Source organism: Carassius auratus, chromosome 7 (assembly GCF_003368295.1).
Source record: "Carassius auratus strain Wakin chromosome 7, ASM336829v1, whole genome shotgun sequence".
Classification (NCBI taxonomy): domain Eukaryota; kingdom Metazoa; phylum Chordata; class Actinopteri; order Cypriniformes; family Cyprinidae; genus Carassius; species Carassius auratus.
The window spans coordinates 21,205,082-21,230,120 of NC_039249.1; the positions used below are offsets into that span (position 1 = coordinate 21,205,082).

Here is a 25,039-nt window from a genome sequence, read left to right on the forward strand (position 1 = left end):
TGTGACCTGTCTGTGAAAACGCACTCAATTTAGTGCACACGCGTCTTGATCTGTTGTGTCCCGTGTCATTATCCAGTTATGTCCAATCCTGCGGCGCTCCAGTGGCCTGAGGCTAACCTGAGACCGGCTCCCATCATAACCGCGTACAACCATCACGCTCCTCCCGTGGCAGCTGCACGTCAGTGTATCTGCTGTCAAAATCCATCTTTTTCATTTTTTTTTTTTTTTCAAATCTACATAAACAGTGTGTGTTTTATAAGGCCTGTTTGTTTTTTTGCGATTGATTGGGAATCAGTTTTACGCCACAGCGTTTGTGCCTCCTTCTCTCTCTACTCCTACTCTGTAGATTAGCACCCTGAGGCAAAGTTATGGAATGATCGAGGGCTTTTTAATTGTCACATTCTCAAAATGTAATAACCCTCCCGATAAAAATCAACAAACACTGAGTTTGACAGCTGATTCATACATTGTGCATCAAAAATAAAAGCCATTTACAGATTTTAATTCCCACTGTCAGTTTAAACTAAAGTGTCAAGCACAGCGGTAGGGATGACAATGTAAACCGCTTTCATTTCTTCAGCTTAAAAGAACTTTGAAATGAAAATGCCTGTAACAAGGCTACAGTCACATTGTTTTTCTCTCTTTCGCTTTATTTTTTTTCTCTCTTCCTTCCTCTACTTTTTTTTCTTAGGTCTCGTTCGAGTGCTGGTAATTATGGGTAATCATAAACAGCGGAGCTCCTGCTAATGAGCCTGTGTTGTATGTTGGGTTCATACAGAGCCCCCTCTTCACTGCAACCAGTGTGGGTAGAAGAAGCAGCTCTTTGTTCTGCCTGTGGTGGTCCTTTTTCATTTTTTCCACCAATTTGAAACTGTGCCTTTACGTTATGTTTCATTTGTTATCTTTTTATTGTTAGCCTCTTTCTTTACTGTATCATACATTCGATGGCAGATGGTTCCTTTTGATTTTTTCACTGGTCTTCATGTTTTCCTTGATAGAGGAGGTCATGAACTCTCCATTTTGTTGTTTTGCATATTCACCTCCAAGCATTTGCATTAGAGAGTAAAGTTCAATTTTCTAATTGTTCTATGCTGCTAATGCTAACTTTGTAATCACAGCACGCATAGTGTTATCTGTTTAAAATTGACATTTGGATATAAAGGTGATGAAATGATTGAATTATCTTTTTTTTTTTTTTTTTTTGGTCACTATCCTTCATCTTAAGCAGTTTCTGGGCCATACTGAGATGATTAAAAACACAATCCAGCACCTCTAACCCTATTTGCGTAGCCCTTGTCACCCTCTTCAGAACTCCTACTGTAAGTTTCACCAAGGGAGCGCTCTGGCTTTCTCACTCTTATTCTCTTTCCTTTCGTCTCTATCAGTCTCACTGCTGTTCCTGTATTTCCACGGGGAGAAACATTGACCTCATTTGTGAGGACAATAACCCCCTTGACTTTGGGGATTAAGACATGAAACCTTTGTGGATTAATTAGGTTTGGAGTTGAATTCATTTTGCTGCTCTGCAATACAACAAGAACAAGAGAGAGAGAGAACTGGAGAGATTAAAAAGGGAGTAGAAAATTATAGGCAAAGCGAAAGTTCAGTTGTTCGTACTACGTAGGGAACTAGTCTGATTCCCCCTCAGTACATGCTTTTTTTATTGGTTTGACCGAATGCAGCTTGCCACAAAGGACGCCGTTTGCTCGCAGACTCCCACAGTCTCGGTAACGGCGCTTCACGCACAGCAAGCTAGAAGTGGCAGCATCGAGCATGCCACAGGATTCGCATTGTTTTAGTTGTCTTGGAAACAAAGCTCGGTGTTTGTTTGTGTAAGATCTACCCCAGTTGCAATTTAGATGGTTAACACCTATTGTTTTTGTTAAGAACATATGTTATTTGAGTTTAACTTTCATGTGAAAAGAGCTGTTAGCACAGTTTGTTTACAAACTAGCAAACACTCTTAATTCACGGTAGAGGAACTAAAGAACAGTGCAAAACCTTACATCTGTGATTTTCCTACTCTCTACCAAACATGAGGGAACACATGGGCTTCATTAACCTCACACCTTCACAATCATTTAGACTTGCTTTCGTATTTGTTACTTTTCCAGAATTTTACTTTTCATCCTATTTAAGATTTTCTTTTCTTTCTTTTTTTTCTCCATTCCATTCCATTTTTGGTATCTGTTCAGAATTCATCCAAAAATAAATATTGGGTAACACTTTATTTGAAGGTGTCCTTGTTACACATTTTACATGTATTTACTATAATGATAGCACTTTATGCATAATTACATGCAAATGACCCTAATCCTAATCCTAACCCTAACCATATAGTAAGGACATGTAGTTAATTAATATTTCTCAGTACTTAAACATATAATAACACTGTGTAACAAGGACACCTTCAAAAGTTTTTTTCTCCTTCCACATTCATCGAAAGTCAGTGGGGTTCAGTGTTCTTTTGGATTTGACTCTCACTGTATGGAAAAAAGACTTTTTTCTTTTGTGTTCCACAGAACAAAGAAAGTCAAACAGGTTTGGAACGATATGAGGGCGAGTAAACGACAACAACATTTTTAGGTGAACTATCTCTTTAAACAAGTTCCCTGTGTGTTGTTATATTGCTAAAGGTGCTCGTATCAGTCTGCGTTTGGCTTCCATCACATGTCCCTTCATTCTCTCCAAAGCGCATAATATCCTTTTTACGATTCAGCAAACTTTTCCCTGGGGATTCTCACTCGAGACGTTATGGAAAAGATGTGATGTTGTGAACAGACTCTGGGCATTGTGACAGATTTGACATATTACAGATAACAAAATAAGAAAAAACAATATCAGCTCGTGATTTAGTACCGCAGGCATAGAGATTGATTCGACACCACGCAGGCCTCGTGCGTGCAAAGTTGTGTCATCGTTTCCCTCAGGACGCAGGTTTAGCGCTGGTTTTACGTGCGCGCTCCCTCAGCATGGCTAAACCGTGGCTGAGCCCCTGCGAGCCCCTCACTGGGGACGGATCGCCCAAATGCCACCTCTCCTGGCTCCGGGTGCAGGTGAGGTGTAATCTTGCCACTGAAGCACTTCCTCTGCCAGAAACAGGTATTTCCTGTAAGACTCCGAGATGGGGATTCAGGAAAGAATGTCAAAGCTGGTTTTCTCTCGTTTCGTCTTCATCTCTGCCTCTCTGATCCTCACATTTCATGGGTATCTAGCGAGGCTCGAGAAGACCCGTTTAGTCTATTGTGGTGCAGAACAAGAAGAAGAGGGGATGAAGAGGAGCAACTTGAACTTTAGAAAGAGAAAAAGTTTGGAGGACATTTCTGGATTATGTTCATGAGACACAAGCTGCTCGCAGTCTGAACATGGCACTATGTCAATGCATGTCTATTTCCATAAAGTTTATTTTTACACCCTGCAAGGCTCAGCACAGTAAGACACCAGCACCATCAACAACTAAATGGATGTAGGCAGGAATCTTAAGTCGACGCATCCTCATTCCAAATATTTCTGACAGCTAGCATTGTAACAAAAAACTTGTTCTTCTGCACACGGCGCATGAGAGCGCACTGTCCCGACGTCAAATCTCCATCCTCTTCACACGAGATACGATAATGAATCACAGAAAGGTTGCCCAACGTTGCCTAAACGTAGCTAACAGTGTTGAAAAGTACGGCATGCCGTTAGCGCTAACAGACAGGCTTTTCTTATCTCATGCTTACTGTAGCGGTAAGTTGAACATCTGATGGCTCTCTGTGATGCAGCGTGGCGGACAGGTGAGATGCGTGAGCGAGCGACACTTTGGAGACGCATGTTCACACCATGTCACCGTTCTCCATCTGCAAGCCTTCAGAAAAATTTCCCTTTAGTGTGTCTCTGCCAAGCTTACACACTCACAAGAGCTGCCTCACATTCTGCTTTCATTTATCAGCCACTGTTCACTAGTATTGTTTCTCACTTACGCGGCGAGACAAATTTCAGTGTTTAGTTCAGAATTCACTGTAGCAACATCAAACAGTCGTTATCTAAATTTGAATATTTGTTGGCTCCGTTTGAATAGCTCTTTTTTAATATTTCATTTAATTGCAATTTCAAACAAAGCAATATGGAAATATGAAATTAAATTGTAATGAATTCCGTTATACTGATAGTTGCACAAGAGATCTAATGTTACAGCCACGTCTACAGGTTCACCTCCAACAGGTTCACCCTCTCGCCACACTAAACCTTGAGAGCGAATAGCATCGCCTTCTGAATTTCTCTATGAAGTATTATCCCTTTAAAAGCAGGACACACTTGGTGGGCTTTTTGGAGGAGCTTTGCAGAAACAGACGGTCTCCCACTGCAGAGTGGGTTGAGGTCCAGGGAGCACCATGAGTTTTTTTTTGCGTCGTAGCCCCATCTCTTTGGAAACCAGAAAGCAGCAGAGTGCCATCTTTCCCCCCTACAGAGCATCCAGAGAATCTCGCCACAATCTTCCCCTCAAACACTTTGTTTGTCTAACCCCTTCGGTGTCCCTGACAGAAATAGCCCACAGAGTCCTCATTCCTCCCGCCATAGGCACATATGTAATGTCTCTCGCTCTCAGTGTACTTTTTTCATGTATCTCATTCTGTTTATCTGGCCCAACACAACCTTTCCTGAAATGATCTCCTAATGATGAGTGAAAAAGGTACTGGTGTCGCATGCACAGCTCTTTTTGCAGTGCTGTGAATCCAGCACTTAGTCATGTTTCCGTTACAGGAGTAGTGGAAATTTTGTATGGTTGTAACATGGTCAGCTGTAAAATCGTACATGACCACTGACCAAATTCAACATTTCACTTGTTGGTTGTAATTTGAGTTGTTTAGATCAGCGGTTCTTATTTCCAGTCCTTCGCCCTCCTGCTCTCCAAATTTTGAACGTTCTATTCAAACGTAAGTGCCCTGTGAAGGATATTCTGCTGTGATTCCAGTTTGAAGTGAACATATATGTTCCTTTCAAAGTGCATTGAAGTGTGCGAAACGTGAATTTAAATGTATTTATTTACAGAGGTATATGTCACACTTGTCCGTGTGTGAAGACGTTGTGCAGTTTAAATCAATGAATGAATGTTCCGAAGTGAGGTAAACTTCAACAGATTTCTCCTGCTGAGTAGGAGCAATGGACACTGTGTAGAGACCATGTCAATGGGAACACAGTTCATGCACGAAGCTCACTTCTAACAGGCTGATTATCTGAATCATGAGTGTTAGCATAGAGAAACATACAAAATATGCAGAGCTGGGGGCACGAGGACTGGAAATGAGAACTGCTGGTTTAGATTAATAGCTTAAAAATATAAATGACTGAACTGGTATTTATTTAAATCAGAAGATACTCTCCGGTTTAAGTTGATATATAACATACTCCAAAAGTGTCAACTAATTTTTTCAACTTTAATTTTTTTATAAATCATGCCATGTCAACTAAACTTAAACATTTAGCCATGGGGCAGGATGCAACAGTACTTCTTGTTAATTATTAATTAATTTATTTATTCATTCATTCATTCATTCATTCATATATTCATAGTTATAGGGATAGTTTGCCCAAAAACCTGTGTGGCAGTTTTTTTGGCTCCATTGTTTCATGAGCAAACTTTAAAATCCATGTTGCCTTTTTGTGCATAAGGTTTTTTTAATAGTAGAATTATTATTATTATTATTATTATTATTATTATTATTATTATTATTATTATTATTATTATTTTCAGATTATTAAAATGTGCTTTCACTATAAAACGTAATGTTTTTTTTTTCTGAAATCAAAATGGTTCTTCTATAATATAGCTGCAACAAAATAAATACAAATTGTAATTACAGTATATAATGGTTTATACTTCTGTACAAATAAAGATTGTTATTTATTTATTTATTTTATTAAACAATTACAAGGTTAAAAGAGAGTTCACCCAAAAACCTGTATGACATTATTTATTGGCATTTATGGCTTCATGAGGAAACTTTAACGTCAATGTAACCATGCAAACAATAAAAATAAGCCATTATGTACAAGTTTTTGTTTTGTTTTTTTTAGAATGAACATGCAAAAACATTTGGCTGATGCCTCTTGTTTTCATTCTATGGACAAAAAAAAAAAATGAATAAATAAAAATCCAAAATATATTATTTTGTGCTGCAATGCTGAAAATGTCATGCAGGTTTTCAAGACGTAAGGGTAAGTAAATAATCACAGCATTTTCGTTTTTGGGTGATCTATCCCCAAAAATATTCTGCAACCCGTCCATGAATATTGTTATTATCACGAAGGGTCAATGTTATATGGGCATCATTGTTACAGTGTTTGACCTGTCTGTGCTTTTCAATGGCCTCCTGATCTCCACCCACACTGCACGCTTGCCTTTTAGGGATACATCCGGTTCTGTCACGGAATTTGTGTGCAAACACAGCCCTTCCTCACCCTCCACCCACCCATTCCCCCTCACTTGTAAATTAAATCCACATAACAGAGATCGATGGCTGCCCCCTAATCGCGTTAGACGTATTGTTTTAAAATACCAGCGCTCAGCTGGTGAATCCTGGTGCTCTTCTGTTTGTCCCTGTTTAAGAGATCAGACCCCTTTAGCTCCCACCTTCCTCCCTCTCTCTCTCTCTCTCTTTTTCTCAACCCCTATTTCTCGACTCACCCTTTTCTCTCAATCTGTTTGTTTTCAAAGCCCAGGGAATTGGCCCAAATCCTAGGTATCACATATCTGACCATATTTCAAGCCGAAATTAAGCATGTTAAAACCCTTTTCCCTTTAAAGGTCAGACATTAGTGCTGGTAAAAATTGATCTGTGGGTTTTATGAATTTAGCCCCTGTGTTGGAGCCGCTTTTGTAATGGGAAGATTCAGTGGGGGAAGCTTAACACGGCATTGTTTTGCTTTGACAACGCAGCCACGAGAGCCTCTGCAGCTGTTCCCCCTGCTTACAATGGCAGATTAATTAACACAATCATGTGCTGCTGGCTTCAGCTCAACACGCAGGTCTGCTCTGGGACAGATAGGTAAATCCTATACATGCCTTTCCAGACAGAGCATATTCTTGATGGGCTTCGCTACTAGATATATATTTGCAATGTGACTGGTCAGCCTATCGAGACGAGAAATGGCGGAAAAGGAGGACTACAAACGAGAAGGAGAGGCCTCGGCTAATTGAACCAAAGCATTGCCGGGAAGTGTTGTCTGTTTCAGAGCGGCACTTCCTCTGCCCCCCTCCTCCCTCCACCCATGCACCCCCCCTCTCGAGCTGCCAGGGCCATTAGCTGGGTTTCCTAATTAAGATTCCGCCGGCCGATCCGTCTCTCTTTCTTAGTTAGTTCCCTGACATTTTAAACTGTCTATTATTCCACCCGGCTTTCAGGTGCAATGCTGTGTAAATGGCAAGTCAAAAAATTATGTATCTCTCATACAGTTATCCATCAAGGACTATTAGAGGGAGCGGTCCGGGCGCTTAAATCATTACCGAATGCTGTGATCTTTCCCGATTGATCTTATCGCTCACATCCACTGTCATTCTGTTACCACACTTCATCCGTCCATTTCTCCCCCTCCCCTTTCAGCACTCTCTCTCTCTGTGCACCACACCCGTGTTTGCTTTTCAACATGACCACAGAGTGTCGATATCTCAACCTTGCACCCACTTCTGTGTTGATATGATGATCACTTAACAGTCAAGAGCAAAGGATGATGGGAAATAAGGGCGTCATCAGAGGCAGCGACGGCAGCGGCCGGGGCAATTATGTTTCCTTCAGACCAAATGCTCTGCCATTAATGAAATCCCTTATCACCCTGGAGAGAAGCAGGATGCCGGGACAGGTGCGGGAGATGTACGTCGCTCATTTATCTTGTTTCCCGGAATGAAGGGGAGAAGCGCAATACACAGACGGGGAGGCAACAAGTCCGCGGCGAGTTTGAGCGCCGTAAATAATGTGCTTCTCGGTTACATATTTTAAACGTTGATTGGCAGCCCCGGTTAATTCTATTTCGAGGTGTGTAAATATAGGGCCTCATCAGAAAAGCCTTGGCACGCAAGCTTTCAATGTGTCTTAAGATTTGTGTGCGAAGACCTGCTTGTGAATGGGTGGGAGTGAGAGAGAGAGAGAGAGAGGGAGAGGGAGAGATGAGGGGATGTCAATCGAGTGTCTGACATCCCGCCGTGCCTGTGAGCTGTGGATAGCATTTGAAGCATTTGCTCCAACAACAAGGTGCCTGCCCTTTACCAAAGCGAGGAGATCCATGTTAGTGCCTTTGGAGCAGAGGTAGTCCAGGAGAGATGGGGGAAGGAGATGGGGTGGCTCTAATGACGCTAATGCTGTGTGAGATTCTGGCTCCTGTTAAAGGAAGCAATCTGATTGGAAACAGTTCTGGGAGTCTGGGAGGTTGGCCCTGGCTCGTTTCATTTAATGACCCATTTCCTCAGCTCGTGCCACAAGCAGTTAACAAAAGTCAAGGTGCCCAGAGGTTCCCCTGCTGGGGGAGCACGCCAGACCCCGGCTGAAGGTGGGGGCGGGGGTCTTTTTTGGAGGATTTTTGTCACTGTGCTAGGAAATATCCTTGCGTTTTTTTTATGTCAACCTGATGTACAATGATTTATGGAAAGGTTAACCTTGTAGTCAGCGCTTAAAACGCTTTCGTGCTAATAGCGGTAGCAGACCAGAGATGCGGTAGTGACTCCGGTGACCTTCTAGCACAGTCGTTGTGGCCCCAGGAGCGAGTCCTAATGGAGCTAGTCAACTCTGAAAGCCAAACTTGAGCTCACTCACACATATCAAGCTAATGATCAATTATTAATATTCACAATCTCTAGCCCCAATGTCCCCATATGGGTGTAGACGACAAGCAATTATGTCATGCTTCTCGCTGTTCGGACCAAGCTATGTGAAGCTATTTATAAATATATAAAAGATAGATCTTATTACGCTGAGTTATTGCCCTCTTATTTCAGATGTACAGATTCAGATTAATTTGTAATTAGTCTTGAGATTTTGAGCCTCTGTAGATAAAGGCTTCCAAAGTCTATGCTTCATTCCAGAAACACGGATCTAAAAAAAAAAAAAAAAGAAAAAAAAAAAAAAGCCAATGCTGGTAGCTGGACTAAAATAGCATAAGCCTAAATGATTGTGTGCTCAGACAAATACAGACACGTATGTCTGAATGCCCTGGCAACAGTGAGCCTGCCAGTAAATGAGTTTTGAAATAAACAGTTATTGTTTAGTTGTAAACATCGAATCCTTGTAATGGAATCTAGGGTCGTGCTTAAGTGACAGCGTGTTGGTGGTATTGTACAAACACAGTCTTTTAAAGATGCGAGTGTGGATGAGAAAAAAGGAGAAGGGAAGAAAAAAAAACTCAAGAATAGGGCAGCAAGGCATCTGAAGCCCTTCTCTCAGTAACATTGTGATTTAATTTTCAATATCCTGTCATGCAGCACTTTTCGTCGGGCTTAGGTTCACATTAATTTGCTCCAAATGTCAGATATCTTTCCTCAGATAAAACAGACAGAAATAAAGACATAAGGCTCCATCTTTTCGGTGGCCTGTGCAATTGGCAGAATATCTTTAGTCATATAAGAGGGGGAAGTCTATTAATAGTTGAGTCATCAGTGCAGCAGTGTTCTGAAATGGCAAATTGTTAGCTCCTCAATGGTGATTCTTGCTCTCTGTCAGTGACCTTCATAACAAATGAACATTTGGTCTGTGGAGGAGATAGGAGCAGGCTTTCTCACTGGCATGTGCGAGGGGTGACGCACTGTCAACTGGAAGGACTGGAGTTGTAGAAAGAGTCAACAGTGAAAGGATGACGAAGAAGAGAGAAAGAAATAAGGCGTAAATAAAAACGAGGCATGTGAAGATGTCAGAACTGTGTTAATGCTTTCTGGCTGTGTTAACATATGGCATGTTAAGTGTTTTTTGTTTGTTTGTTTTGTTTTGTGTTTTCAAATATCATATCTCTTTTTCAAAGTATTATTTTTAATAATAATAATAATAATAATAATAATAATAATAATAATAATAATAATAATAATAATAATAATAATAATAATAAAAATATATATATTATTATTTAATAAATATCATTAAGGTTTTTCTTTCTTTCTTTCATGATTTCTTTCTTTCCCCTTTACATGTCTTGATTTGGCAGACAAAGTTTTTGAATTGAAATTTTAGCAGTGATGATGCATTTTCTTTTCTTATAATAATAGATATAGATGATTATGCTTAATAGGAAAAATTATGCTTCTTTATAACTTTTTTTTTTTTCCAGAAATTATAAAAATGTGCTTGTTAGAAGATGTGTATTCAAGTGATGCAATTTATCTATTTATTTTGAAAAATTAGTAAAAAAAAAGAGTAGCACAGAAATGACCCTGTTAATATCAGTCTTGCTCCACGGTCTGTGTTTCAATATTTCTCATCCTGCCTTGATGTTTGTAGATATTTTTTTTTTGTTGTTGTTCTAAAATTATCAGAGTTCATTCAGACATCTCGCTCAGATTAATGTGGGTTAAATAAAAGATGTCCAGTGCTATTATTGATGGATGATGTAACCTTGCGTGGGAGGGACAGTTTTAAAGCTTCTCTGCCCAGCTCTCAGCATCTTGAAATGTATTCTGATGGAGTTGCTCAGTCATGAGACTCTCCTGTGTTTAGGACGGCATGATAAATCTTTTTATTTCATTTTCCAAGACGCTGGACAAGTGCATATAAGAGTAAAACCGGGGATGTCCTTGACCGCACAATTTATAGTCCATGTGGCGGAGGCGAAAAAGCCACGTTTTACAGTTCCTGTCAAGACGCAGGTTTTTGGTTAAAGTGATACGTGAGGATAGGAAGTACTGTTAATGTTGTCCTGCGTGTAATTCATCATCTTCACATTATAGTGTCAGTCTTTGTGGATGTCTAGTTCGGTGATGTTCTTATTGACCAGACCATCCATATGGTAATTTCCTTAATATCTTCAAGTACATCAGTATTGTTTTAATTCTCATTAATGAAAGCGATGGAGGAATGGCTTTTCAAAGCGCATGGCTTTAGAGGGATGCTAATGGATTTAGAAGGTGCTGTAAAGGGATGTGTAAGTCAGCTTTATGATTGCCTGGTGTACTTGTTGTTGATTTGGTCGGGTGGAAAAATGAATAGGAAATCAATGTCAGGCGAGGAGGGTTTTTTTCCACCCTGAAAGAGTTTTAAAGGTACAGTGCCATGCTTAAGTAATGCATGAAATGTTGTTTAGCTCCACAACACTTTCTTTCTTTCTTTCTTTCTTTCTTTCTTTCTTTCTTTCTTTCTTTCTTTCTTTCTTTTCTGTTAAAAGTAAGTTAAAAAGGCATTTGAAATAGTAACTACTAGACCCCCCAATTTTTTTCTTGTGTGGAACACAGAAGATATTTAAAATTAAAAATGTCTCAGTCTTACCCATACAATGAAAGTCAGCGGGGTCCAAAACACTTGAGATTTTTTTAAACTTCAAAATATCATCTTTTCATGTGAAGGTGAGCAAAAGACAACAGCGTTTACATTTTTGAATGAACTATCATTTTAAGACAACATTGTACAATTTTTGCATCATACTGTCTGAATTCTCACGGTTTAACCACCATAGAGAATGCAGTAGCCCTGAACAGACAACATGCAACCAGGCTTCACTAATGATAAACTTGCCCATTTTACAGAAAAAAAAGTGGGCGTCCAATGAATATTTACCACGATTAAGAGCAGCCAGCCTTCCTGAAGTGGGGCTTGTAATAAGATGGCCACCCTCAGGGCACTTGCAAGCTCACTGTGGCTTCTGATCATGGCAGAACGTCTCCTCTCATGCGTCAGGCCAGCAGTGGTCACGGCGGTTCCTCTCCGATCCTCTGCATGCTGTGATCACCTTGCAGAATAATAAAGTTAGTGAGACCTCACTGCCTCCTCAGCAGCCCGGGTTTCGCTTTCTTTTCATTGCATATTTATTAATTTATTTATCTTAATTGTCTTTTCTTTCGTTCTTTTTTCCTCATATTTTTTTTTTTTTTTAATTTGCTGCTCTTTGAAGCCTGAAAGCAACTCGAGAGGAGCAAACAAAGATGGGCGCGTGCCAGGCGGAAACTTATGGCACCATTCCTGTTCCCTCAGCTCGACAGAGGCATAGCCTTTAAAGAGGGAGAGGCGCACCTTCTGTCACTGATGGTGGGAGGGAAAAGAGAGAGAGAGATAGAAAGGGAGGGAGGGAGAGGGTTTCTCCAGTCAAGAGTGCTGTCAATGTGGCTCATTTGCACAATTCTGCCACTTTCACCTCCCTGACCTCCCGAGACTCTACCGTGTTGTTGTGTTGCTGCATGAGGCTCGCTGTTTGTGAAGGGCACGTCTTCAAGAACCCGAGACGCACTCATCGGATTTCAGTTGTGACGGAACCGCGCGTGACTTGGCCGAGATCCTAGATTCATGTCGAATTTCTTGTGCTTTATGTCGCCCATTAAACTATTGAACTATTGATGTTATTGGTGGAGGGGATTTAGTCGAGCACGAGAAAGATTTCTAACTTCTTACAGTCGGAGGGAGAATACTTAAAGCTTAATTTCACCTGACCCTTCCGCCAGCAGGCATAACAAATGTGCTCTAAAAACGAGAAAGAGAGAGAGAAATGCAGCGTTCTGTTCACAAAGCAGAAAAAGGACAATCTTTCCTCCTCCTCTTGTAATCCTACTTTCACTCAGGCTGCCGCTAATAAATATAAATGTTTGTGATTAGCATCACGGCGGCACAGGTGCATGTTTGTTGCGAGGAGAGGCATGTTCATTAATTTTCAGCGATGAAAAGTGCACTGCGCCATAAACACAGAGTCCAAAAACGCATGGGCTGATAAATGAACGCACAGATTGTTAATGTGCCATTGTATGGCTGAGCCTCCACAAGCTTTAAAAAAAACACTGGGCCCTCTTGCCAAATCAGTGCTAGCTGGAGGTAATGTGCTAGCGGCCCCTTTTTTCATGGTCCAGATTACAGAGAATGGAGCTTTAAAACTGCATGTTGTGTGCCTGAGTGTGTGTGATTATACTTACACATAGGATATAGTAAGGATTATATAGACAACAACATAGCTTCCCCCCACACTCGCCTTCACATCTGATCTTTCACTGCCATGTGGGCAGTAATTAGTTTTTTGTGTGTGTGTTTTTTAGACTGATATTTACTGTGGAGTTTGGCTCTTCACTGTGTGGATGGATGGTTAGATGGATAACTTGTTATCTGTTTTGGCATTTGCTACCAAGCAGAACTACATTTAGTAGGTTGTAAATGTAATATTTCCATACATATATAGTTATTGTAAATATATGTTTACATTTGTATAGATAAAAATGCACAGAGATAAAGAGAATTACAACATTTTCAAGCTGTTTAGCTTCATTTATGGGGTACACGAAAACATTTCCAGAATGAACTGATTTAAAAAAAAAAAAAAAACGACAGTGCTCAGAGCGAGAAAATGCTGCTTTCCTGCAGCCCAAGGAAAAAAAAACTGAATCTGTTGAAAATGGGTTGTTTTTCAGTCACAGCAAAAATGTTTTATTAGGGGACCGCCGAACACCTGCCTTAAAATGTCGTTTCAACATCTCCCGAATGCCATTTTGCTTAATTGACTTGGAAATGGCCCAAATGTATTGCTGAATGCAGTCTAATTAATATTAATAATAAATGCCATTATTAACATCAAAGAACATCTGGTGCCCCTGTTTACCCACATGCCTTATATGTAGCACATTTTGCGGCTGTTTCATCTCACAAACAGAAAGGGGGTAAACACTTTTTGAATTTAGTGCTTATTTATTTATTTATTTAAATTCTAGTTTGCCTCCATGAATTTATTACCTCATTGTCACGCAGGTCAGCGATAGGGCTTGCTCTCAGGTCCAGTGAATCTTACAAACGTATGGGCAGTGGTTTTGTTTTTTTTTCTTTTCCCGTCTGTATTCATGGGCAGGACTTGCGGTGGTACCACAGAGGGTTCAGGGTCCCTGGTGTACTCTTAAAAAAATAAATAAATAAATAAGTGCTTGTGCGAGCATCTGTGCCAAGGGGCTGTATTAGGAGTTTTAGCCACCATAAATCAGCAGGCTAAATAACTTTAATCTAAAATTTCATTAAGTAGTCCTTGTCAGGTAGTAAAAGGAGGGGATAATGCAGTGGTGTTTAATGATAATTGGTGTTTGGTTAATAAATTCTGCGAGTTCCGATTACTTTCTAGCAGTCGGCGGAATGCTAGCCTCAGCAGTGTAACTAAACCTCAAATTGATTAACTCGCCTGAACCAGACTGTTCACAAAGATGGCACCGGTCCAAATCAAAAAAGAGAGAGTGCAGTGTGCGCATCAGCCGGATGGTGTTGTGTTGCTCCAGCGTAAGGAAATCAGCTCCCCCCGGGCGCATTTTTAAAAGCCTAATGCCTTTCAAATGATGTCATCACATTTTACCTTCTCTTTCTCTCTCTCTCTGCTTTTTACTATCTAAATCCAAATGTTTCTCTCACATTTTCCTCGGGTGCTACAGAGGAAGGAAGGTCAATGACTGACTGTGGCACGTGACACATTATTCTAATGGATAGGGGAGACATCTTGTGTTTTTACGATTGCGTCTTTTCTCTCTTTTTTTTTCCATCTGAAAGTGATATGCGAGTAATCAGAACCACAGACTGATTTAAAGTGGAAGTGTGATTGTGAGAGATCCATTAAGGGTGTGTGTGTGTGTGTGTTGTGGGGGGGGGGGGGGGGTTGTCATAGTGGGCCTTTGTTGTTGTTTCTTTTTTATTAGTGGGAACAGGGTGTGGTCCATCTGCAGAGATTGTACACACACACACACACACACACACACACATGCATTTAATGTCATTGATGCAAACAAATTTTCCTTTACCTTCCTTTTATACACACACACACACACACACACACACACACACACACACACACACACAGCAACTTAGCAGCTTTCATAACTGTGTGTGCATGTCAAAGAGACCGAGCAGACAGCAGGGTGAGCGACACACCTCCTCCCAGATGGCTTTTCCCAGTGGCCTCCTGTCCGCTTCCAGTCTATTGTTCTGGCATGTTCTAGAACTGCGGTCCAGTAAATCGCCTTAAACACCTCACTTTACACGTATGTGTCATTAACCGCCATGGTTTATTGCAACAAACTCAATGGACAATGAGATATGGATATTGATATGTCGTGTCACGCGCTTGAAGATGCTCTTTATTATTGGTTAGGGCAGCAAAAACCTCATAAGCGAATCCAGTGGTCGATGAAATATTTATGGAGATGGAGATGATTGATAGCAGCGTAGTTTCAATAAGCAAGTTAATCATAAATTACAGATGTAACTTCATTATCCCCATGTCTAATTAGTCAGACTGTAAACATCTATAAAAGAACACTGTAGCATTTCATAATGCTTTGCTGCATTGTCTAGGCCCTGGACTAAAGAGTTATTGTTTTCAGGCTTAACAGGATAATATATGAAGGCCGTGGCTCGCTCGTGACAATCGTTTTAATGCCGTGTCTCTTACAGATTTTTCTTTTGCATAAAAAAAGGGCTGAGAAATGGAAAATCAATATGCAGAAAATAGTTATAGGTGGCGGGTTATCGAGAATCTCTCTGTTCCAGACACCCTGGGCCGAGAGATGATGCGTAATATATGGGGTGACCTTCAAATGTCATAAATGTGTTGTGCAATAAACTGTCAATATTTGTGGTTATTTGGTGCAGGATGACTTTTACAGTAATTGGAACAGCCGTATTAAAAGCTGGGGAGCAGTCAGCTGATTAAAGACGGCCCTGCTGGCCTGTGTGTTTGCGTGTCTGTGTGTGTGTGTGTGGAGAGAGAGAGAAACTGAGAGAGAGATGAAAGAACAGTATTACCTGTAAAGGCTTTGTATGCTCATGTATCTGTCGGTCTGATGTTCTAGTATGTAAGTAAGAATGAGAGCTGCATGACTGATGGTTTACGTTAAAATCTGGATCTAAAGGAACGTTTAATATTGTGTGAGTAATGACTGGCACTCAAATACCACATTCACACTTACATATACAATATACGGTGTGTGTGTGTGTGTGTGTGTGGTGGTGGGGGGGGCAATAACGTCCTCCCTTTTCACTAAAAGCCTGTAAAATTTGCCAGTAGGACTAATATTTGTAAGTGTCTGGGTACCATGCTAAAGTGGGTCAGTGTTTGTGTTTGTTTCGTTGTGAGTATATGTTTGGGTCAGAAAATGGGGGCACACATCACAATGTAACGCGTGTAGGCAAAACGGAGGCAGCAAATTGCAGGAATGTGATCAGTCACAAGAGAGAAGGAGATGCTGACTTCACTCTTTCTTTTTTAACTTCTCAAATCTCATTTGATTCTTAAAAGAGGGTAGATAAATGAGGAGAAAAAAAAAAGCGCGGAAAGAAAGAAAGATTGCTCGTACAAAAGCTTTTGATTGAGGCAAATGGTTGCTAAAGTGGGTTGCGCCATTCAGACGACGTCTCTCCCTACACACACACCATATCATGTGTAGGCACAGAAATAAGAACGCATTTACAAACGCTTTTTTTTTTTTTGCTCTGTGGCTGGTGGTCACACGCTCACAGACCGGCTTGAGCTGAAGTTAAGGCACAAAGCCAATGGCTGTTATAGGGTAAATGTGTTATTAGGGTCAGAATATGTGCATATGGAACATTCCTTTCCCCCTTTTATTATACAACACAGTTTTTGATTTTTAACAGAAGCATTTTTCCTCCTAACTTTTACAGAGGAATTTATGAAGAGTTAAATTGCCCAGCTGAACACCACAGCTCATGCAATGCTTTAAAGCATGTGCCACAGTTTTAACAGAAAATATTGTAGGCATTCGTTGTAGGTATTTTAATAATAATGATGATGATGATTATGAGGATAAAAAAAATCTATCTATCCATCCATCCATCCATCCATCTGTACATATATATGATTAAAATACCTGACCTGGTCCTATATCTTGGTTTTAACAGCAAATATTGGTTGCACTTTATTTTACAGTACGTGTACTTCCATGTACTTATAGTGTACTTACAGTGTTTTTATCTAAGAAAGTTCTGGTAATACAAGGTAACTACATGGGGTAGGGTTAGGTTTAGGGGTAGGTTCAGGGTTAGTACCTAGTTATTACATAGTTTATTGTAATTTCTATAATAAGTACATAGTATGTACATGGGGAACAGGACTGTAAAATAATTACACAATCACAAACACACACAATGTATAAGTACAATGTCTGTACACAGTAAGTGCATTACACCAAATGATTTGTTTAAATGTAAGTTCATAGTAGTTAAGGCCACTTAATACTTAGTGGGACCGAATAGGGTAATAGAATAAAGTAACATGTGGTTGGCAACTGTAACTTCTCAAAGATCCTGACTTGGTCTTGTATCACATGAACTTCTCTGTAGTGTCAAACGCTTCACACAATATGAGATCCCCCTGTAACTCACCATGGTGTAACACTGCTGACATCTCACATATAAGCATAGTGACTAATTATCTCCAAGTGTGGACTTGTTGACACTCTTAGACGTTATTGGTGTGACAATTGCTCAATCAGAGCGGCCCTTCGTTATCACCGTTTTCCATCAAGCTCCCTGCCGACGTCACCTGTCAAAACCAGGGTGCAGCGGTGAAACGAAGACCCTGTTGCTGACATGGCTGTTTTCTCATTTTTTCCCCTCCCTGTATTGTTCATTTCAACACAATCTGCCATATGCTTCCCACTACAGATGATGAGAGGCTGGATAAAACGTTGGGACGTGAGTGTACTTGGGTGGGGGTCGGGGTGATATCTCTAAAGAAAGCTTCTGAACTGTCAGCGTTCTGTCAGGTTGCGGGGGGGTGGGGTGGGGGAAAGTGGTGCTTATGAACTCATTGATGTGTTTGACTTTGTGTGGCGTTAGCAGATTTGGGTGGCAAAAGCTGAAAGAATGGAGAACAACAGAAGAAACAAGACGGGAGAATCCTCTCTGGCGTGCAGCCGGCTTGAAGTGAAACAGAACAGTCTGTGAATTATGTGTCTCTCTGGTTCTCTGTTTCTTAGATGTCGGGGAAGAGATGGCGAAACCTGTGAGTGCTGTCCAGCCCCCCACCACTCAGCACCGGGAACGGAGTGTGGGTTCAAGCATGAAGGACTGCCCCTACTGTGGCAAATCTTTCCGCACATCCCACCATCTGAAGGTCCATCTAAGAATACATACAGGTGAGTGAGAAGTCCAAGAAGCACATTTTAGGCATGTGCATTTATTTGCCACACACACACACACACACACACACACACACACACACACACACACACATATATATATATATATATATATATATATATATATATATATATATATATATATATATATATTGATGTATGTGTCAAATAAACCTAATTACAGTTTTTCCTGGCGTTAATGTTGCACATTTTCACAGTCCACGTTAGTGGAATTTAAAAACTCTGAGCCTATAAATGAACTTCAGGTATGTGAGGCAGGACGCCCCGGCCCAGCAGAGTAATGATGTGAGCAGTGCTGGTCCAGTGGCTGTCAGGAGACCCTGCTGTTCCACCCAAGAGCAAGGCTGAGGCTCACTAGCAGGCACAGCTGGCCTAGTTAACATGCAGGATAACCAGGATAAGCACTCAGAGGTCACCTTAGATTCAGCACACTGCTGTCTCTGTTTTTGTATGTGAGTGTGTAAACAATGACAGCATTTTATTATGCTAATAATAATAAGTAACAATAATAATAATAATAATATCTATCTATCTATCTATCTATCTATCTATCTATCTATCTATCTATCTATCTATCTATCTATCTATCTATCTATCTATCTATCTATCTATCTATCTTTTGCACCCTAAGATTCCAGATTTTCAAATAGTTGTATTTAGGCCAAATATTAAAAAACCATACATCAATTGAAAGCTTATTCATTATATATATATTACAAATGTATACTGGTTTTGTGGTCCTGGGTCATATATACATATATATACAGTACTGTGCAAAAGTCTACTAGTATTTTCAACAAAATAAAATGGTTTTAAGTCAGTTGTTTCTATATTTTGCTGTAGTGTGTCAGTTGTAAATATCAGTTTACATTTCCAGACATTATTTTTGCCATTAATTGTAATAATCAAGTAAGATTTATGTTTGAAAACAGCCAGTGCTCCACACAGAGATCTGATCTCTTCATCATCAGTCTGTCTGGAATGACTTGAAGAAACAGATGAAACTGAGACAGACTCAATCCAGAAGAAATGTGGCAACGTCTCCAAGACACTTCAAGAAACCTGCAAAGCTGCCTGAAAAAGCAATGCACAAATGCACCTAGGACAAAAGCTTGTTGTAATGCTCATTGTGATCACACAAAATGTTAATTCAATTTAGTTATGTTAATAGAAGTAAATTAATAAAATCTATTTATGGCATTTTTGACGGCATCTTCACTTTACAGCATTTTTACACAAGTGCCTAAAACTTTGACAAAACGGTAGCTTTGCAGGTTTCTTGAAGCGTTTTGGAGACATTGGATTATCCACTGGACTATTACTGGAAACTGAGTAAAAGTTAAAAAGAACAGTATTTATTAAAAATATAAATATTTTCCAACAATATGAATATTTGCTATCACTTCATATTCGTTTAACATATTCCCTTGCTGAATAAAAGTTTTACTTTCTTTCTTTCAAAAAAAAAGAAAGAAAGAATAAAAATTTACAGACCCCAAACTTCTAAACTGTAGTCTATATTGTTAGAAAAGATGTATATTTAAATATATATATATATTTATATATTTAATTTTTTAACTTTTTATTCACCAAAGAATCCTGAAAAAAGGTATCACAGGCTCCAAAAATATATTAATCAGCACAGCAGTTTCCAGCACTGATAATAAATCAGCTTATTAGAATGATTTCTGAAGGATCATGTGACACTGAAGACTGGAGAAATGATGCTGAAAATTCATCTTTGCATCACATGAATACATTAAATTGTAATGTATATTAAAATAGAAAAAAATTATTTTACATTGTAATAATATTTTTACATTATTATTTTTTTCCCCTGTATTTTTGATAAAATAAATGTAGCATTGGTGAGCATAAGAAACTCCTTTTAAAAACATAAAAAAATATTTCTGATTCCAAACTTTTAAACAGTAGTGTATTTTGAAAATATTTACGTATATTTACAGTTATTAATATACTTTATATTACATATAAATATATTTAATATATAAACAACATAGTTTTACGAAATATATACATGCATGTATATATACATACTGTATTATGTAAACAAAAAATTATTTTGGATGCGATTAATCACAATAAGATGTTTGACAGCACTACTATGTATAATATTATTCAGTAATTTAATAGAGTATAATATTATATATATATATATATATATATATATATATATATATATATATATATATATATATATATATATATATATATATATGAAACTAAATTATACATCATACATATATATGAAACTGAATTGTAAGCAAATTTAAGTCTTCTGTTAAGAATGATAATTATATCTAAATACATTGGGCTAGACCAATGAAAGTAATTTTTTTATGGGTCAGATCAGAAATACCTGCACATGTTCACAGTGAAGCTTCAGTCATAAAAAGGACAGACATAAAAATAGAAAGAAGAGATAAAGAGGGTAAGACAGAGAAAAGAAGGAAACAGCTTTCTATATTCAGCAAATAATAAGGCCAGTCCCGCTTCTTTCCTTAACTGTAAATGGAAATCACTCGCAGCTCAGGGAATCAATGGTTGTTATTTTTTGGTATGTGCATACAAGGAAGAGCGGAGACCACCCAGATGGTATTTGTCCCACTTAATAGGAAGCACATAGCTGTGCTATTCTGGAGCATTAAGGTTGATTATAAGGCATGCTTAACAATGGAGCTGATGTGTAACTCTCTCAGCCTGCAGTATTTTCATCTTCCGTTGTACCAGAAGCACATGAAATACTATTACTTTTCAATACAGTACTCATATGAAGTCTGCGGAACGCTGTCATCTGCATTTGTTATTATCTAATATGGACTGGGAGGCAATTGGAAAGAGTGATTTTCCTTGAAATGACTTAAGTAGGGAATATGATTACATTTTTTTTTTCTTTATGAAAAATATATTTTAATTTAAAATCTTATGCAGCATATAGCTAGATAATATAACACATACGAGAGTGTCAAACGTACATTTGAACCGAGAGGTTAAGGCTTTAGACAGGCTGGTTATATCCTCCTAGCAGGAGAGCAGTGGATGGAGTGGGGAAATATGTTTCTAGCTGAGGGAGGTTGAGTTATGCCTGCTCGGAGCAGGGGGTAAGGGTCCCCAGTAGGGCCGTATTTCAGCCGAGAGGAAACAGAGGCCCTCGTCCCAAGCCTCCGTTAACTCACTCACTCACTCCGCTTGCCGGGATGACCCACGTGTGTGCGGTGTGGCCCGAGCGCATTTACACGCGGATGCTTCGCTTTCTGTCGATGCAGCAATTTACACTGGCCCTGATGTACTTGCAAGATGTGTGACTCTTTGCTGATCGGTTATAGGTTTGTCATAAAGATTCCCGGCTGACAGAAATCGGAGATACGGCGCAGCTCTCGGTCTGGCTCTGCTCGAATAATTTACAGGAACAACGGGCCCTTCCAATCAGGCTGAAACTATGCCGTTGACATTAAACAAATATCCTGCCCTGATTTAAAGCAATCAGACATGCGGATGACACAAAGCGGGCCTCAATCCCGATGCCGTTATCCCATCACAATGGCGTTGCTTACTGAGGAGGCCAGGGCATTGTGCGACACAATGTTAGATTAATGACTCTCTAACGTCGGCTTGAAAGGAATGAAGTGAATTTAAATTTCTCCAAAAGTTAAAGAGCTAATGTTACAGTATTAATTTCCTCTCCAACAGTGAGCGGGAAAATATCCATTAGTGAAATTAAGCACAGTTTTCTAGGTAGCTAACATTGTGCAGTGTATAGTGTGGGGCCACAGCTAATGAACACTGCAGTGGGTGATATTTCATTATACAAATTAATGCTCACATTTTAATGGGAAAGTCACATAATGAATCTAGGCTTCAGTGACAGCAATTAGAGACACAGATTGTCCCCTTCTGGACAAGGCAGTATTTAGCAGTAAGCAGCTGTAGATAAAAAATAAAAAGGTCCTTGCTCCTGACAATGGCTACGCATAACTTGAGGCTATAGAGGAACCAACACACCAGACGAATCACCTTTGTTTGAAGAGAGACAGAGGACAGGCAGGCATCGGCCGTGTGAGTTCACCTTGGTGATTGGGAGCCATTACGCATCTTGAGCGAGACTTGGACCGGACCTGGCAGGAGATCTGGCTCACACGGCTGGATGGAGGTTTATGGTTGTATCGAGCAACATTTTGAAGGTTTACTTTGAAGAGGGAGAAAGAGCCATTAAACTCAGGTCTGTGGTCAGTTGCTACTGTTCCAAACCGTAAGCATTGTAAATTACAAAGGTCACTCAGCAGACTCCCAGTAGAAAATTGGACTGTGCTGCCTGGTGCGCGGTTTGTAGTTTTGTTTCGTTCGTATTTGTTTTGTTTTGTTTTTGTTCTCTCTGGTAATGCTTATTTGCTTACTACACGGTGGGTTAGTTCTCTAAAAGTAAGATGAATGGAAGGATTGAAGTAATGGGCCATACAGTAAAGGGTAATTTCAAATGTAAATAGAACTTGTGGGTACTACGTGTAGGGCTTGAGAACTCGAACACCTTGACATTCTTGTTTCTACATTTGGCATAGATAAAGCATAGCTTAAGGAAGAAAAAAAAAACAAAAAAACATTTATTTTTCCAGCGCAGTCAATCTCTCTTTCTATCCCCCTGTGGAATGCAGGCTGTCTTTTCACCATTCTGTAAAGCCATATGGAAATTCATCTTAAAGTATGTCATATCTATTAACTATTTTAATTGCCCTTCTGTAAAGGCTGTGGGTGTTTATTCTGAACTGTTACTATGGAGTCATGACAAATCACACAAATCCATATGAAATCAGTTTGCGCTGGACTTCTTCAAGTGTTGAGACTGAAAGCGTTCTGTTAGAAGTGAACTTGCGAAATGATAATGGATATGTACTACTCACAGTGAGAGGCCTCTGTAATTTATATAAAGCCTGTCACACTATACCAGATGGCAATTTGATATGTATTTTTTTTTCCCTTCCTTTTTTATTAACACAGTCCATCAGCCATAAGAGTGAGCATTGGAAACTTTTTTGGGAGTTTTGCACTCTCATTTCAAAAGATGAAAAATAATAATCTCTTTACCTCTCTGCCTTGGCGATCCATTTTGTTTCCCTGAGGTTGTGTTGTTTGTGTGGATATCAATTAAAAGTGGATTAACGGGTACATAATGACCTTTAGCAGTAAATTGTGTGTAATGTTGCAAGGCAGGATACAGTATATTCCCCAGATGCCACACGTGCCCCTGACGTATGATGGAACAGATGTCTTACTGAGCCCAAATGGTGCACAAAGAACATGCCACATGCACAGAGACTTACACAGGCACTCGAACACACACTCACATAAACATACAAGCAGCAAACAAAAAATATGCATACATAAATAATTATTTATATATGCATAATAATCGATTGGCCTGAATTCGAATTTCAGCATTTTATAATTTATCAGCATAATATTTGTCCTAAAATGATTTTTAAAGTAAAAATAAAATGAAATGTCATTAGTATTTTCCTAAGCAGACGCAAAAGATGGGGTGGAGAAAAGCAGATCACTCTAATTGTACTCTAATTTTGGGTACAGAATATCATTCCTTCCAGTTAAAGGAACTGAAAATGATCATTTGCATCAAGGACGTTTCCTTATTGAATCACACCAAGCCTCTGTTATCCTGCTCAGAGGATAAGCACTTATTGGGTTAAAAGCTCATCTTGCATGACGTCTTTTGAATATGCGTTTCATACACTCTTGTATAAAAGAACAAAAGACCCTTTTCTTTTTTTTCTTCTTCACCCTCTCCTGCCCTTGCCACTATATGTCCCTCTTTCTATTTGTTCCTTATCAATATAGTATTGAGTTTATATTTGCGATCCTTTATTTAGGAAGCTGTGCAGTGGGTCTGCAGATCTTCCATTCTTTTCTGGAATGGCGCCCTCCAAATAATGATAAATTACTTGAGCACTATGCCATTTGCTAATTATATCCATGATTTACTACAGAGCCAGACTTAAATCATTCAATTCAGTCTTGCGTAACAATGCAACATTTTTTCTGGGTTAAAAAATGTTTTCCATGTGTATAATCTAAGCGTTTATAGCCACGCACACACACACATCGACAAACATGCTTTTATTTTCATTTTCCCATATCTCTCGAAACTCCCTCTCTCACTGTCTTTTTTTTTTTTTTTTTTTTTTACCTCGCGCGTCATCATTTAATTCCTGAAACATTGTGGGGTCTCAAAAATCAAGCCTTGCATTTAGTTTATTGCTTATTGATCTTATAAATCTAGCTTTCATTCCAAGCCTATTCTAATTGTTGTCAGAAAGTATTTTATATCGATATTGATCGGATCATGCAAATGCAATTTAGACTCTTTCTCTTGTTAAAAGCTACTCCCTTTTTTCTTTTAACAAGAATTATTTTACATTTGCATGTGTTTCTAAACTGCCTGCATGCCTTCTTTTACAGTACATTTCATGCTGGTTAGCATTTTGTAATCCACAGTGTGAGGCTGCCTTATGAGGAATGTTCATGTGCACCACATATGGTGTGTTTATATCATTTAGACTATCTTCACTCTCAAATGAGGCCCTTTTATTGGGTGCATTTTGGACTGAGGGGTCACAGTTGTCCTCCAGGGGGAATAAAGAGCTTCTGTGGGACTTGATTTATCCTCACAGTGATAAACTGCAAATAGAGAATGTCCACAGAACAGCTCCACCACCA

At 39.4% G+C, this 25,039-nt stretch overlaps 1 protein-coding gene across 12 annotated transcripts in view; it reads left to right on the forward strand.

Annotated features, from left to right (window-relative positions):
- The window catches only part of znf536 (zinc finger protein 536), a 180,038-nt gene that overhangs the window by 101,119 nt on the left and 53,880 nt on the right, over nucleotides 1-25,039 (forward strand). For all 12 annotated transcript variants that reach the window (XM_026267895.1, XM_026267903.1, XM_026267906.1 and 9 more), the window contains one exon: nucleotides 18,110-18,268. In XM_026267895.1, the coding sequence (XP_026123680.1) occupies nucleotides 18,110-18,268 (159 nt within the window). The remainder of the gene's footprint in view (nucleotides 1-18,109; nucleotides 18,269-25,039) is intronic.